Genomic DNA, 17,125 nt, shown 5'->3' on the forward strand with positions numbered 1-17,125 from the left:
AAACCATAGACATCAGTAAAGATACATCAGGGTAGGTGGGATACTATAACAACATTTAGCATATTGTTATACTATTCCACCCACCTTAATGAGGATCCTTTAGGTGTGGCGATGCCGTAGCCTTTGGAATCCAAATTCCCACCAACTTTCATGGTATCACAGGGTTTCCTTTGTTCGATGTACTCATTCATGGTTGACTCCAGCAAGTAGGCATATTTTCCTTTGGACTTCCGTACTCGAGCTACCCCTTCTGCTGTAGTCCTCACAAACACAGATGGTTCTGCACTTTTCATATAGGTCCACATTTTATCAAACACTGCAATTTTAGATCTCTGTGGAGACAATATGAAGCCTAATTAACTAATCTTTAAGTAGACAGCAAAAGCACACCTGGGAAAATATGATTATGTCATTTTTAGGCAAGTTTATTATTCAGTGTTGAAAGACAGCAGCACCTACATTCTTTTTTTCTATTAATATTATGCTGTCATTGTATGTATGCTTTTTGTATTTGTTATATTTGTTAAAGATTTGAAGCAAACAGTGTTACTCCCACTTTATAACAGGTGTGCCAGATTAAAAGATAGGATCTATATTCAAACTTCAGCAAAATATTAATCAGAAATTCACACTCAAACAACATGATCTTTTTTGCAGCTCTGCAGCTGTGTGTTATGCAAACGAGAGAAGAGCTGAAATGTGTCAGTGGCACTAGAAAACTTCAGATTGCTCCACAGAGGAAACTAACATTGCTGTGAAACCTGAAGGGCATGTTAAAAGTGAGGCACCTGTTTCAAGGCCATTCTTATTTGTAATAATCCACATGCCTCACCAACTTAACTCAGCAGGTCAGGGTTTTCTTTCAGAAAGATTGTTAACTGAAGTAAGTTTCTTTTGCTTTAACCAATTGGTAGTTATAACTATAATTGGCAGTTTTAACTACCAACTGATTGTTAATTTTTTTAACCTGGAAAAAAATAGAGAAAAACAAAGTTTGCCACCTAGATGTCACCAGAAAGGAAGCAGTGTTATCAAAGAAACAGCAGGCAGAATGGGACATATGACGAGTCAGAGTCGGCAACAATCACCAGTTGGAAACAGTATATAAAGCTGGATTTCTCATATTGTCACATACTCTAAAGAAGAATTAAGAAAGCATAGGTTTATACCATCTTCCGCTGTGTAAGCTGAGTAGAAAACCTAAATGTGCTAACATTTCACTTTGTACATTGTCTGATCAAAATATCTGTAGACCTACCAGGATAGCTGACAATCAACCCTAATTAATTTCTTCCTAATTAATTTCTTAAAAAAAGATAACCTAAATCATTATATAAAGTAGACAATAAACTACTGCCAAATTAAATACTATGTTGCATTTAACTTAGCTATTATTACATTTCTACTTTGCTGTAGAAAACCAAGATCATTTGGGTTTGTAGTTACCTTACTTAGTTCTCTGCAAGATAATACTATTATATGTTCAAGTATACCAAATCTGTACTATGATAAAATGTATTAAAAACACTCTCTACTAGAGACATCTTGTAACATACACTTCAGAATTGCAATTATCCTATAAATATAACATCTATAATCATACCATTTTAAAAATAAATGAATCAAGTAAAATAGCATCAGTAATGTCCTCACTATATCCCAAGGCTTCACTGTTCTTGTAATACAGTATTATCATTTTCCCAGACTTACCCTTATTTTCCCATCCAGAAATGTAGTCTAGGAAGATTCTGAGGCTCAAATTTCTCCATGGTCTCTGTATGTCTACTAGTATTAAAAGTTCTGTCAGTAGAAAGTTTTCTAACATCTAAATATTTCAACTATTACCAGAATTTACATGTGCATTGATTGGCACAGCTGGATTTTTGAAAGTTCCCTTGCAGATCACTTGTTGCATATTTTGATCTGTTGATCTACACATACTCAGTATACTCATTAATATCAAAAGAGTTAGATATACTCAGCATGACCAGAATAACTAAGAAATATAACTGTGTGCTGAGGACACAGTGGGTTTCTCAGATTCTTGGAACATGCACTGTTCTTGTTCCATCCAAGAAGATCCTAAAAAATATGATCCTAAAAACTAGGGGAATCCTAAAAAAAATGGTATATTTCACCATCTTTGAAAAGCCAGTTCACAAAGTAAACTATCACTCTGTATTGTAAGCTATCAGTAAAAATCCAATACTGCACTTTTGTCTGCCTATAATTTACCTGATAGATAGATATAGGTAAGCACCTCTAACAGATAGCAAATGACATTCGATTCCTGGAAAAGACTCCCACCTGCAGATCCAAGTCAGTCAAACCATTTAATGTCTGAGAGACTTCATCAATTTCACCAAAGCATATAAAGAAAATCTAAATCCTAAGTGCATAGCTTTCTATCACCTGTTCCCTGAGATCTGCGGCTGTTGCTCACTTCCCTGGAAGCGGAGCTACCAGTATATAGCTCTGCAGGGTGCTCAATCTCCTCCTTCCTTAGCCCACTCAGGCTTGGACTCAGGAGTCCCAGCCTCATATGAAGGAGTTTAATCTTCCCTGAATTCTCATTCTCTAAACTTACTAATTAAACTCAGATGCTCCATCCCAGTCCTGCCATACGTCAACATTCATTTGGCAGCATACGCCCAACTTGCTGCATGGGATTTACCACTACAAATTAAGGAAGGGACATCAAGCTTCCGACAGTGTAATAGAAATGATTACAGTGATACTTCATGAATTACCATAGGTTTGCTTTATAAAGGGGGAAACTTAAAGTTGGTTTAGAGCTGTCTTACACGGTTCAGTTCAACCCAAAGCAGACAACATAAATCCAGGTGCCTGTCGCCACAACTTTCATTAGAAGAGAATTGGATCCCATGTAGTAGAAGAGAAGAGGTTATGCTGACACTTAAAACATTATTTCCTTCTTGTACAAACATTCAAATATTAAATAAGCATTTTTTATTCCAGTTAGGTAACTGTCATGAACAGTTGACTTAACTGCGTTTCCTTACTCCATTGTTTCCTGGTTTATTAAAATGACCTTTTACAGGTTTTGATATATATCAAGCAATAGAGGTCTAGCAAAGTCTGTTCTGTTTTTGTCATTCAGCCTCCAAAAAAATGCAGCTTCCCATTTCCCCCTGTCACTTCACAGAAATCTGATCACAACAGGTAAGTGGGAAGAATGAGACAAGTCCCATGACAGACTGAGGGGCTGGTGCTGGACAGATGAACGGGAAAAGGCGCGAAGAATGGATTTCCCAAATGGCCAAGTGTTAAGAAGAAGCCTCCCACTAGAGGGCTCACAGGGTCCTTGCTGTATAAATGAAGGTAGGACTACCTGACCCAGCAACCATGGAAATAAAAACCTGCAATGAAAAACATCACCAGAAAATAGCATTCAGAAATTGCCATGACCACTCAGTACTCTGCAGTCATGAACACTGAAAAACATCATGCTGGAATTCAAAAGCTCAGTCTTGATCTCTACCTAGTCCTTGACCTTCTCTAGACTCATAGAAAATAAGAAGAGCAACAAGCCTCTACCTAGGAGATACTTGTGGCTTCTAAGGTTTTTGTTTGTACTGCTACAGAATATATTTAGTAATATATTCTGTTTTCAGAACTGTTTCATTTTATTTCCTTCATTTTTATGTTTTCACAATCTGTCTTTTATTTAAAAGGTAGAGCTAAAGGATGTAGAAAAGGGCAGTGTTAAGAGACCTTCATCTAGCATTCTTTGCACACACACACTCACTCATAAAGCCAACATTATCTGATAGTTAACAAATGCATGTACATTTATCCTAATTCAAATACGTCATGGGGAAAAAAAAAAAGTGATGACATTACATTGTTATTTAAATTTGGCCAGTGCTATAGTTGACCATATATTTTATTCCTACATGAATTTTCTTATTCTCCTTAAACTGCACTTGGAAAAGCATGCAGTCATCAGCAACAGCAGACTAAACCATGAGAAAACAGAATTCTTGTGAATGCAGGATGCCCTGTGTGCAAGCTGGGCTTTCACATCTCTTTCTTACATCCTGTCTCTTTAACGGCACCAAAAACCTAAAATGACAGCAACGCTCCATAAAAACCACCACATGCAACCATGCGATCCAAACAATGGAACCATTGTAGATTGCTATATTATTTGTCTACAAGAATGCAAGAATATGGAAATAATCTGCACTGCTCTTAATTATTGTGGCTGACTGCTATTGTAAGGTGACACTCCAGTGTATATATGAAATGTTAAAAGCTAATTATAACTTTGGTATTACAATCAACACCGACATGACAGTACAAGACCCTAATATTCACAATTAACATTTTTTCTCCCATTATTTACTATTTATATGAAAATACAATAATTGATACAAAAATGCCCCAGGAACTAACACTTTGGGGTTTTATTAGCATCATGTCATCACTGGGCATTTTGACTATGAAAATTATTATTATTACAAAGTACATATCCCATTTAAATGTAAAATACTGCCTTCATTAAGAAGCTCATTAGGAAATTAAATTATGCAAAGCTTTATCAAATTAATTAACTGTATTTTGTGGGTCATCAGATAACTTTTCCATTTTGTCATTCAAAGACCTATTATTCTTAAAATTGGGGTGCTGTAATTAGTATGTCATTGACAGAAATAGCTCCTCAGACTATTAACATTCTACTAGACAATGATCTTGTACTACAGGAGCAGAACTTTAATTCTCAAATATGGTTTGTGTAACTATCTTGTTGACCTTCCATAATGAATAAAAGGACAGGAACTGGTATTGTCACCAGTAGCTAGAAAGTGTAACAACAAATGAATCGTGCCAATATACACAGTAAATCAATTATTGATACATCCAAAAAACACAGAAATGAACAAAACTAGTTTTCCAGCCTCTTCAATTAGCTCAAGATTAAGTACTTTAAAACACTTAATATTGTTTATACTGGGAGAATACTTAAGGTGAATGAAAGTTCAAATAGATGGAACAGCTAAATGTTATAATCTATTGATAATTTTATTCAGTACTGGTAAAAATTAGTTACATGTTCTTAAAATGCAGTTTTATGGCTTTCCGGTTTCCATTACTTAATTCAGCTACTTAAAATATCTTTAATACATTTGGTCTTATTAATAAAAATTGTAAAACATTCTACCTCCAGAATTTATTCCTCAAAGGCCTACTTAAAACAATTTTCTCCAAGAATGTGCAAGACAAGGACCTTATGTTGTCATCATATTCTTCGTGGGATTTAAAGTTAAGTGTTTCAGGAGGCTTGTCTTATGGATGTTAGTGTTAAAGTTTCAAGACATTTAACTGCTGTTAAAATACTTGCTGAAACTTGCTTCTGAGACTTATTAATTTCAGTTTCAACAGAATCAAAATTCCTCCCCATCATTCATCATATTCATAAAATCAAAGTAGACCATTAGATTGAAATCTAATTTCATTAAAAACTCAGATAAATGTCACACAAACTAATTTCCACAATGATGACCTAAATCCATCTGTTCTTTTTGAAGTGGTGGTGCAGTATCTACTACTACAGCTTTGCTATATCACTGTAATACAAATGTAGATTTGTAAGTAGGATCTTGATTTGATCAGGGGAAACATGTTAACATAAAAGAAACAGTATGTCATATAAACAACTGAAAAAATGAGCAAACAGCAGATTTTTGAACCTCATGAGTGAAAAAAGAATGGGAGAAAGGAAAGTGTATCTCCTGTGTGGTGGGAAGAAATGCAGAGAACAAAGACAATCTACACATAGGACCATAATCTGAATGTATACTTAGCTTTGCTTTTGATGACATTAACATAAAGGAAGAATAAATAATAGGAATGAGGGTACAGAAATGGAAATGATCAAAACAAGATAGATGCAAACCAAAAAGAATTTATTGCACCCATACTGGGGCAGTGGGACCAAACTAAATCTCCCCCAAAAAAGCACTTTCTCAAGCAATCACAGATCTGTAGTGAACTGCAGACACTATACCCGGAGTCTAGAATCATAAACATACTGCCTGGACTTAACAAGAATAAAAAAGCATTCAAAGTGACTACTGCCTTTTTGGTCTGAAGCACTGCATGGCATGCACAGCTTCAGATGACATTTTAGAATGAAAACATTTCAAGACAGAAATGACTAGGACTTGTAGGAAAGGAAACTGGGATATCAAAACACATCAAGCCAGACAATGAGAAATTATTTATTTGTTAGATACGAGAAGTGGAAAATTCTGAGCACTAGAATGATAGAAATGAAATTTAACTTGCCAGTTCAAAAGCATGGTCCAGCACTTTGGGACCAGTAAGAAAATCTGCAGTAAAGTTGAAGAACTTAAGATGATAAATACAGAAGAAAAGAAACACAAATCTATCACTATGATCAAAATGATTACCAGAAAAGAGTGTGATACAATTGGGAGAACGTTATTTCCAGAAAAGACAGAGAAATAATGCCTTTGTACAAAGCATTGCTGAGATCTCAGATGGCATACCATGTACACCTCTGTTCATCCACATTAGGAACAATTAATTCAAACTATGACACAGACACACAGAAGAGCTATGAGACGATTTGCTTGCTTGGAAATCAAGAATAAATATAGCTTTGTTGATAGAGATGAAAGTTCAGAAAAAAGCTCATACATGCTCTGTATTAATGCATCAGGAAAATAAACACTGAGAAGGAAATATCTACATAATAATTAATGTATTGTAACAATTGAGGATAAGCTAGCTATAAATATATTTAGGCTGGAAAATAAAAGAATGTTTCTAACCGTAACAAGTGTGGTATTATGGAATGATCTGCCCCTAGAAGTAGTGCAAACAGAACATATACTCATTTATACTTATTTCAGAGTATATCACTTCATAAAATAAATTACACTACACTGGAGAATCCTCAAACTATACTGCTGCAAATTCATTTTTGCCCAGCACTATATTACCTACTACACAACATACTCTGATTAAAACATCTAAGAAAACTTAATGAAAACTTGAAAGAGAGGATCAGGGAGTAGTATGTTTCTTTTATCAGACACAATTTTTCCTTACAAACAGGGAAGAAAAATTCTATTAGAAAAGAACACATTTTATTTCTAATAAAAATTATGCAAATACTAATTTGAAATTAAGCTTTCTGAGTAATATATGGAGCAAGGTTTCTGAAGCACCACTGAGCTGTCTGCAAAAGACATTAGGATTTTGGGTAATGTGGAGGGAGAAAAGAATGAAACCTGGAAAAATACAGAAAGAGATGCTTTGAGGAAAAAAAGGAAGTATTGATTACTGCATTGTTTCTTTTAAAATTATTTTCACAATGGTCTAAATCAATTCTCTTGTGTGCCTTGATGCAAGGACCTCAAAAAACAAGAAAATAACTGAAAAATAAGACCACAAAAAAGTATAACCATATCTTCACTAATATGCTATTGGATGCAAAAGGCAGTCTTTCCATTATCTGTGTTCAGTATTTCAGCTATGTACCTTTTTTTTTCCTGACACACTTAAAACGCCAACCCATACTCTCTAAGCATATCTCCTTCAGAGATTTATGAAATGCTAGTTCTATAACCCCTGCTTCTTAAGGTACCAAGTAGAATCCATGGTAAAAGTTACATGTTTCATAACAGAGTCTTTTGTCTCCTTCACGTTTCAAAGGTTTCTGTGGAGCTAGTCAAAATTTAACTTTGGAAACATGTTCTATAACTCTTCTACATCTCAGACTTCTAAAATTGAGGCTGATGTATGATTCATAATTTTTTACCTCAATTCCATTTAAAAAAATCAGTGTTTGTTCTTCTCACAGGTTTTAGAGATTTCCTGTGGGTTTTTCTTTTTAGAATCTTGATGAGCATAAGGACAGATTGAGGTTGGTAGACTGCTGCATCCTTTTCTCTTTTTGCATAACCTCTTGTAATACAATTGTCAATTTAAATACCTTTCTAAGTTAAAAATTTCAAAGTACTCATAAATCTAGAGGAACTGAACTGTGTTGAAGAGCCTCAGAAAAGACAATACTACTAATCTTCAGGCCAAATATTCTTTCCCACCCAACAGACAACATTTTTGCAGGAAAAATGTCTCAAGGGGTCTTGTCAGCTCCTCTTATGTTTGTTGCTGGCTTTTCACTACAGAAGAGGACTTCTTCATAAACCAGCAATGATTATCATCCTTCTGGTATTTTTCCCATGCTCAACTTTTCATTCTGGAGCTCCTGCCTCCTAAGCAGGAATAAGCAACTCTTGCAGTCTTTTCAGTGAAAGCTAAAGAATACTTTGTTATGAAGCAGTTCCGCTTGCTTTTAATTTTGCAGAGGATCTACTCTTAAAGGCCACCGAAAGAGGTAGAATGAAACAGATTGGTCTGTCCATGTCATGCTATTTGTTAAAAAAAATAGGTACATATAAAAAGATTTTAAATAAAAACTAATGCAGAGAGACTGTAAATTATTGCTCTGCACGTCATTTCTTCTTTTTGAGATGCCTTCTTACCTTATACATGGGAGTAGTTACAACTCATCTTTTAAGGTTAGCATGACTGATTTCATTTGTCTATCAGGTTTGTACATATTTTTGATGAATAACGCTAGACATACAGCAAAAACATGATTGAATTTTAAAAGCAATTAGCTTTTTTTCTCGTATCAATTCGATATTAATTTTCAATATGCCTTCAAGCAAGTGGATAGCATGGAAATATTCCAGTGAACATTAAGCTTGCATACCTACACAGTTGCACTTTGTTTCTTTCTTCCAGTGTCATAGCCCATGAAAGTAAGCAAGGCAACTCAGGAGTTAACAAATACAGACAGTGTTTTAAAATTAATTTCAGCAGTGTTAGGTGAGCAGCAGTCTGTCTTTTTGGGTTAGTGCCATTTCTTTCCCTTCAAAGTTCAACTATGTGTCCTGGGCTAATGCATACATTAACTGCATTTACAGCAGCTGCTGAGAAATCACTGAAGGTAAAAATACTGTGTGACTGTGGATGGTGTCAATAGTACATACCAGAGTGATGAAATTCCACTGCCCCACCATTTACCACTTCATCAAGTAGTATATGCAATGTGACAATTATAGAGATGATGCACCTGTAAAAGATCAACTGAAATGACTCCCTGAATCTTCCAATCTGTGCTTGCAGTCCTATGCACATTCTCACTACTACAGTCCACTACTGATCTGAGAAAAACGATGTACTTCTGGAAAACCACAGCCACACACATTTTCTTTGATGCTCTGCCCATTACTTCAGGTTGTAAACCCAAGAGAAAATGCATCAGCAATGCACTATATATCTTTGTTTAGGCTTTCAGTTGCACTAACGCTAAAAGCACTATCCCTAAGACAGAGGCACCATTAGTATCAGAAGTGGTAAGTATCCCACCAACTCTGAAGACCTAGTTCATACTTGCAGTTCTGCCAGTAGCAACTCTGAGATCTCCTGAGGAGACTACTACACAGTCTGGTATTTACAAATATATAATCAAGAGACCAGACAGTTCTGCCATTAAAGAAAACTTGTGTACCTATAACATTATTACTAAGAAGTAACAGTTTTCTACTGATGTTTACTGCTCAGCAAAGCTCTGTCATTACCTTTTTTTTTTTTTTTTTCTTTATAAATACTGTTAAATTAATTATTTCTGCACTGATATTTTCTATGCAGGATGTACCAAGCTTCTACTACTCATCTTAAAAGCAGCACTAGGAACACTAGAGTACAATGCCTTTTCATCCCTTCTCCTCAGTTATGTTTCTTGATTCAGTGCCAACTGATTCTCTACTCACTGTTGGCAAGAATATCTCCTACTAGTCTGTACTACTTTTAAAGCTAGGGAGTATGTACATAAAGTAGGGCAAAGTGCCAAGGCTGTTAGCTCCAAGTCAAGCGATATGGACTAGCTTGTATGCCTACTCCCATACTGTCCAAGAGTGTGTGGTGAGCCACTATCTTTCCTTCACCTGGGTTTTTCTAACCTATATAGGGATTACTCCATTCACAATGGTAGCCACTGGAGCCAGCCACAGCCATTGCAGACATGAATTAGCATGTACCTACCGTAAGTGGCTGAAAGACTAGAATCCTAAAACTAAACAGAGAACAAGCTAATGTGACATCCCTGAATGACCCAAGCTAATATAACACCTCAACGAATTCATATTATTTAAGCAGTCGTAGGAGCTGGACAAAGACTTGAACCCACCAGGACATCAAGTAACATCACATACAGGTATTCAGCTATTCAGGATAGGATTTTTCAGCTAACTTTCACCATCTAGTTTATTGTCGAGAATTCCCTTTTGGAAAAGGCTGAGAAACATCTCTTTTTTCACTTGTGTAAAGAATTATCAGAAAACATGTTTTAGTAGAAAAGAAAATTTAGTTTACTGTTCTCATCCCCAATATACAACAATCCCTAATTTTGTGTTGTTCCAGGAATTAGGGCTCTACTAGTGAAGATTTAGGTCCAATATACTTTTCATCAATAGAAAACAAACTTGCAAATAATGCCACTTCTTGAAGAGAAAACAGACTAACTGTGAAAAAAACCCCAAATGTTTCTTTTAATTCATGACAGTGACAGAGAAAAAGCCAGTCCATTTTAGCTTGCTGCTAGAAAAATACTCAAGTTGTTTCCAGCTGTTCAAAGAATCTGAGTCCTAATTTCAGGTCACATAAAAACCACACATCCACTCCAATGCAGTCACAATACAGAAATACTTTGGGTGAAATTTTAGTCTACTTAGTTCTAGAGACTGCTTTCACATTGCCTACAGCAGGGGGAGTTTCATTCTTGAAACCTGAGTTTCAGGTGTCCTAGAAAGAAATTCCGACAGCTGTTATTTCTTGAAAAATATCTGGGCATGTTAAAGTGATTTTTAGCAAATAGTAGACAGAGCCATCAGGCTAAGAAGTTGCATTACACATAATGCACCAACTTGTTTGTGATAGCAATTGCGCAGAAGAAATTTCCAGAGATCATTATAGAGTTGTTTGTGCAGAGCCAAAGCTAACTTAACAAAAGGGGAAGAATATGCCCTCACAAAGCCTCCACCCGATTTTTACAAAAATAAGTTACTAATGCTCAGGTAATCACCAGAAAACACTAATTGTGTAAAAGTGCAATTGGAAAGATGTATATAAGTGCTAGGAGCACAAAAACTACATGTTGATGCATGCAATTATAAATGTTTTTTGTTTTAAAAGAAAGCTTAAAATCTCTAGAGACAAACTATTCAAAAGAACTGACCTATTGATAGTTCACATTCAATCCCTGGTATAGCCATGATCTAAAAGGTTTATACAAAACTGGAAACACATGCTTGTATGCTTCTAAATGCTTCTAAACACTCTTAGCACAAACCCAATCTCATTTTTACTAGCTTACACACCTGATGTTAGTTTTGGTTTAGCCAACAGGAATGCAACCAGCAGCAGGTCTTATTACTGGACCTATCATCAAAATCAGAAAATAATGCTTTTCTATAGTTGAAAAAAATATGGTTCCTATTTAGTACGTTACCAGTTAAGTATGCATTGCAGGATCCAGTGAAAACCATAATCTAGCAGTTACTGCTCTAACTATACAGTACAGAAAAAAATATTTGTAAGAACTTGTTTCATTTCACTTTCAAGGCAGGCTATGTTTGAAATGTAAATGTAATATTTATAACTATTTTAAAATACATTTTGTTCAAACCTAACACCATCATCATCCATTGAAAAACATGACAACAACAGGTTTTTTGTATTTGTAGCACTTCAAATCAACTTCCATCTTACAGGGAGACACAAAGAGCACACAGACAAGGCAAAAGAGTCATGGTGGTTTTCCCAGCAGCCTTAGCGGCTCACTCATTTGCATGGATTTCACCATGTTAGCTGGTGTCTCAAGGGCAGCCTGAGACACACATTGGAAGTCTCATGCATTTTTAAAACTGGAATTCACAGAGGTAGGAGGTGACTACTGACAGGCTTGCGAGGCATTACTGTAACGCAAATACAAATAGTAACTGTTTTCAAGAGCAGGCACGGATTTACTACAGCAGTCAACAGGGTTGTATCCCATTCCCCATCTGCAAGCTTGAAAAATCATGTGAAATACTTATTAAAACATGACTGTGTACCTTTCCATGTCCCTATTCACTGCATGACTACCTAAAATATAGCACAGCTATTAAATAGCCTTGTTTATAATCATTAGCTCCTGTCTTAAAGCTTCGATCGAACAACATCATCTCCCTTGTCTGAACATATCTTGTTTTTAAATTTACAGTGGAGTATTTTTTAGGTAATTCCTTGAAGCCACTTTTCCTTTGCATATTTATAACATGACCCTTATATTTATATATAGATAATAAAATGTAATGATAACAAATAACAAAAACACTTAAACTTGCGAGTTAGGCTGCACATATCACATTTTTATAGCAACCTTTTAATAAAGCCTAGGGAAAACACATTTACATGAGTGAAGACCTATTTCAAACAAAACAGAAATCTAAAAAGTAGAAATTCTTACCCTAAAAAACTCTTTAGTGGAGCCAGAATCTAATGTCCCATAAGCAATTTCTGTTTGCTTGGAAAGATCCTCTGCACTTTCAATGGGAGACACCATCCTCTCAACCGTCAGGAAGGCAGCTAAGTTAGCCGTGTAGGATGAGATTATGATGAGGGTAAAGAACCACCACACACCTCCAACAATGCGCCCAGACAGGGATCTAATAACAAGTATGAAATGGATTTATAAAGTGAAATGAAAGTCCTAAAAAGGAACACATGTTATCAGTTTTATGCAAATGATGCATTATACTACAGGGAAGCATTTCAGGCTATCTCGCAGCACAGCTCTGTACACTAATCAGATGGGAAATCAAGGCATACTCCACTACATCTCCCGGACTTTGATGAAATCAGGACTCCAGAGTTTAGGGAGAATTTAGTGATCCAGTTCTTCAAAGTTCTGAAACACCCTGAAAGGAAACTGCTCCCATCATAATGTACTACATTTGACACATAAGCTTGTCATTTCCTCTGAAGTGAATTTGTCTGACATTATGAAGAGGATCAAACAAAATCAGTGAAACAGTGCTTTCAGATAAACCACTATTCACTTAATTTTTAAGTGCCTTTAGTTTCCTTATTTTCCTAAGACAGACAAAGGCTGAATTCCACAAAACAATGGCTTATGCTGCTGTGGATAATCTATACTGAGAAACAAATAGCATTATTTCCAATAAAAACTGGCCCAGGGAATATCCGTAAACTAAAAAGTGCACACAACTTTTAAAAGATACAAGCATTTAACAGACTGAGGACTGGACATGAAACAATCAGTAATAATACAGAAAAATGGTGAAGAAAGTATATTTTAAAATAATAATAAACTGATGTTTTTAACTGCAGCAGGTGGGCTCTTATGGATCTTTGTTTTGCATCTCCTGCTCAAGAAGAGAGAAGAAAAGAGAACTCAAGAAAATATATAAAACAGTATAGAGCACACAACTAGAGAAATTCAATGATTTTTAATACTAGAAAACTAACAGAAGAGAAATACTGATATTGTCAAACTTGACATTATTCTAATGATCCTTTAAACTTTGAAATTACTTACTACTTTGTTTCCAAACAAGACATTATAGGAAGGAGTACATAATCTTTGGAGATGTGCTTAATTATTTGGCAGAAATGTGCATGTAGTTGAAAGTCTAGTACTAAGGCGTTGCAGTAGCTTAGGTATGTCTTGATGTGTCTCCTCTATCTATTAAGTAAACAAATTACAAATCACTCACCCAGTCTACTGTATTGTGAATGAGACGTCAAACTAATTCTGGCAAAATATTTATATAGATATATAGGTAGATATAACTATATATATATATATACATTTAAACATGATAGTTATATAAAGCTGATTTATTAAACTGGAAACAAAAACAAATAGAACCAATTCTGGACAAATTATTTTTATGAATTGCTATTGTATAAAATCTCTGTGATAATTCAGACATTAAAAGACTTATGCCATGTCACGTCAGACTCACTAATTCACTCTGTAACACGAAAATCAAGTCAAATAAGGTCCAGAATATGTTATTAAAAAGGACCATAGGAAAAAAAATTATTTCAAGCTCCTTCTAAATTGAGATGTATTCTGCAAATGTGCTTTGTCAACTTTGAAAAAATATCACATACTTATTTTGACATGAAGGTAATCTATGTATAAAATAATTCTACAATTAAAAGATTGAATTATATGATAAATATACATTTGCAAGGCAAAATCTCTGACAATGTGTATTTAATAACTACTGACTTTATGGCACTTTATATTGTATTGATGACACCTACTATAAATTATAATAATCTTCAAAAGCCCACGATCTGTCAGCAAAGTTGCCACCAACTTTGTAAAAAAAGAATAAGCCAATCCAGACATTATGCTCCCACATAACATTTTGTAAATGTAAAATTTTTTTGGGTGTCATTTGTATTCAAAATTTTCCCATAAGGTCTGACCCAGTTAAATAAATAATTTCTTTTTTTATGTACATTTCGAAAAGTTTCTGAAGATTGATAATTACATGCTAGTATGAACCCACACTTTACAAATACCTAATTCATCAGATCATTAAATACTAAAATAATTTCTGTGCACAGTTACATCAATTTGTGCACCACATTTTATACTTACAAAGGCATTATATGGCAGCACCAAGAGTACACTCACATCTCAAAAAAGATGAGGAAAACTTTGCTATTAGTTATCATTATCATATAATACATTATGCTACTCTATTCTACTCTACCCCATTCTGCTCTACTGTTTCTGTGCTACCCATGACGGCAACATGGGGATTGCTATTGCAGACCAGCTTCCACCTGGTCCAGTCTTACTCAGTACCACCTTCTATTTCAGTCAGGAAGCCCTAGTTACTTGTCTCACAATGGTTATCATTTTAATGGGAGAAATCATAGTAGCAATAGTATAAAATTTAACTTTACAAAGATATTTTGCTGATGCCTGAAGATATTCCTTTTTTTTATCTACTCTGATTCATTTGCAGGGAGTTCAAATTCTATTTTTATAATAAACAAACTATTCACTTTACTCAAAAATGTTTGTAATGAAATAAAGTGCTGTTAAAACACTTCACTGAAACTAGATCTTGAATCTCCAAAATGATTTGAATTTCATATACCTTTTATGATGACCATTTACTATCATTATTCTTACATCACCTTTCAAAAGTTATCAAACCATGCACAACAACTGTCATGCTTTAATAGCCAGTAAAATAATAATAATTAAAATCATTATTCTACTACGGCCTTGATTCAATAAAAATAATTTTGTAGCTAATAGGGGACTTTGCAGACAACTAAACCTGTGAAGTGTGTAATCGATACAAAACCCCCACAGGACTGACATTAACACAGCTTCTCATGAGCTGAAACAATTTGCTCTCTCTTCACTGTCTTGTTTCTTGTATACAATTCTTATTGTGTTATATGTCAAATCCATTGCATCTTTCATCATAAAGGCTGGCATACCTCACTGTGATATGCCAGCCTTTAGACAGAATTGCTAAAGTTCTTACACAAAAATGCTCTGCTATTTCTGCAATAGAATAGCTTCAAAACCTGCTGTTGTCTTTTGGGATGCACGGCTTGTATCTAAGAAATGCTCCTGTGGTGCCATTTATTTTTCACACTAACCACTAGACTCACTAGAAATTGACCTGTTCCCTGTCTTACTTTAGGATTTTTAGAAGAAAGTTAAATTGCTTAGTATAATTAGGTAGGTCTTCTGATTTGATTTCCTTAAACCCAGTTGCCCTGTTTCCCTTGTTACTATAGTTCCTTCAAGCAGCAAGTAGTTATTTACCTACCTACTTACCACTTTGCTGAATCAAGGCTAGAACCACTTGTGCACAAGGGAAATAGAATATTTAATGACCTGCAAAGGAATTAACTTAAGTACTTTACAGTTGTCCCTAATAAAGTAGGTGAAAATCCATGAGGAATTAAGCATTTGTAAACTGGACCTTCAAATTCATTTTAGTGATTTCCTTTGTGACTTTTCTAAAACTAGGCCATGGAAAAACAGCAGTGCTTTGCAACTACTCGCATGATATTAGAGCCACCACATGACTTTTATTTCAGTTCAAGGCTCTCCTGCAGAAAAACAGTGGGTTAGTAACTGTGTTATGATATGTAGCGAGTTTCAGAGGGAAAGTGCTGCCTGTGTAGTTCATGACTAGTATGTTACCCTTTTTTCCCATTACAGTTGTTGTGAACCATATGCACTGTCAACTGTAAAATGGGAATATGCAGCAAAAACACGGTACCCCTCCAAGAAGGCATGGAATGACTTGAACCTTATGCATTTTACAGTCTCTGCATGGTGTATATAACTTCACTTGGCAAATGTATGATCGACGTTAAGACAGTATCGATCAAATACGTTGTGACCCTATGTCAGAGACAACTGCTTTTATTTCAAGGACTTCTGTGATTTTAGGGAGGGAAAAAACAGAGCAAGTTATTTCTTTCTGAAAGTGAAAATATATGCACCATGAACCTCCTCCGGTTGAGATGGCTGAGACCAAAAATGCACAAAGTTGAAATGGGTGAGTAACCAACCTTGGCGAAATATCGCATCCTTGCTGCATAAAGGCACCCAGGGAAAACCAGAGACTATTAAATATCCCAAATTCATTAGTTGATTCATTAGTTTGCGTTTCTCTTCCATCTTCAAATTCCTCAGTGTGCCATTCGTATGGGCTAAATCTGCTGACCAGGAATAAAACTACACTGACCCCAATGTAGGCAAAAACAATGCACATCCAGATTTCATATGCTAACGGATCAAGAAATGAAAACACTCCTGGCTTGGACTTCTGAGGCTTCTTGATCATTATTGATATCCCCAGGCTCATAAAGGGCTTTGAGAAGTCAATCACCTCTTCTCTCACCAATGTTATAGTTAATGGAGCGATTGCAATATCGGCTTTCTGTAAAGGAAGAAAAAGAGCAAATAACAGCTAATACAATGATCAGAGTAAAGAATGAC

The 17,125-nt window shown here is 35.3% G+C and overlaps 1 protein-coding gene across 8 annotated transcripts in view; it reads right to left on the bottom strand.

Annotated features, from left to right (window-relative positions):
- Window positions 1-17,125, bottom strand: part of GRIA2 (glutamate ionotropic receptor AMPA type subunit 2) — a 92,630-nt gene that overhangs the window by 6,026 nt on the left and 69,479 nt on the right. For 7 of the 8 annotated variants that reach the window (XR_012623130.1, XR_012623129.1, XM_074822953.1 and 4 more), the window contains exons 11-13: window positions 16,696-17,066; window positions 12,572-12,770; window positions 85-332 (exon numbers count right to left, since the gene is read on the bottom strand). Coding sequence is in view for 6 of the 8 variants with exons in the window: in XM_074822953.1 (XP_074679054.1) it covers window positions 85-332; window positions 12,572-12,770; window positions 16,696-17,066 (818 nt within the window). In the remaining 2 variants the exon portion in view is untranslated. Of the gene's footprint in view, window positions 1-84; window positions 333-12,571; window positions 12,771-13,555; window positions 13,811-16,695; window positions 17,067-17,125 lie in introns of those variants that run through there. The other variant, XM_074822952.1, reaches the window with a different exon arrangement.

This window comes from Strix aluco, chromosome 4 (genome assembly GCF_031877795.1).
Source record: "Strix aluco isolate bStrAlu1 chromosome 4, bStrAlu1.hap1, whole genome shotgun sequence".
Lineage (NCBI taxonomy): Eukaryota > Metazoa > Chordata > Aves > Strigiformes > Strigidae > Strix > Strix aluco.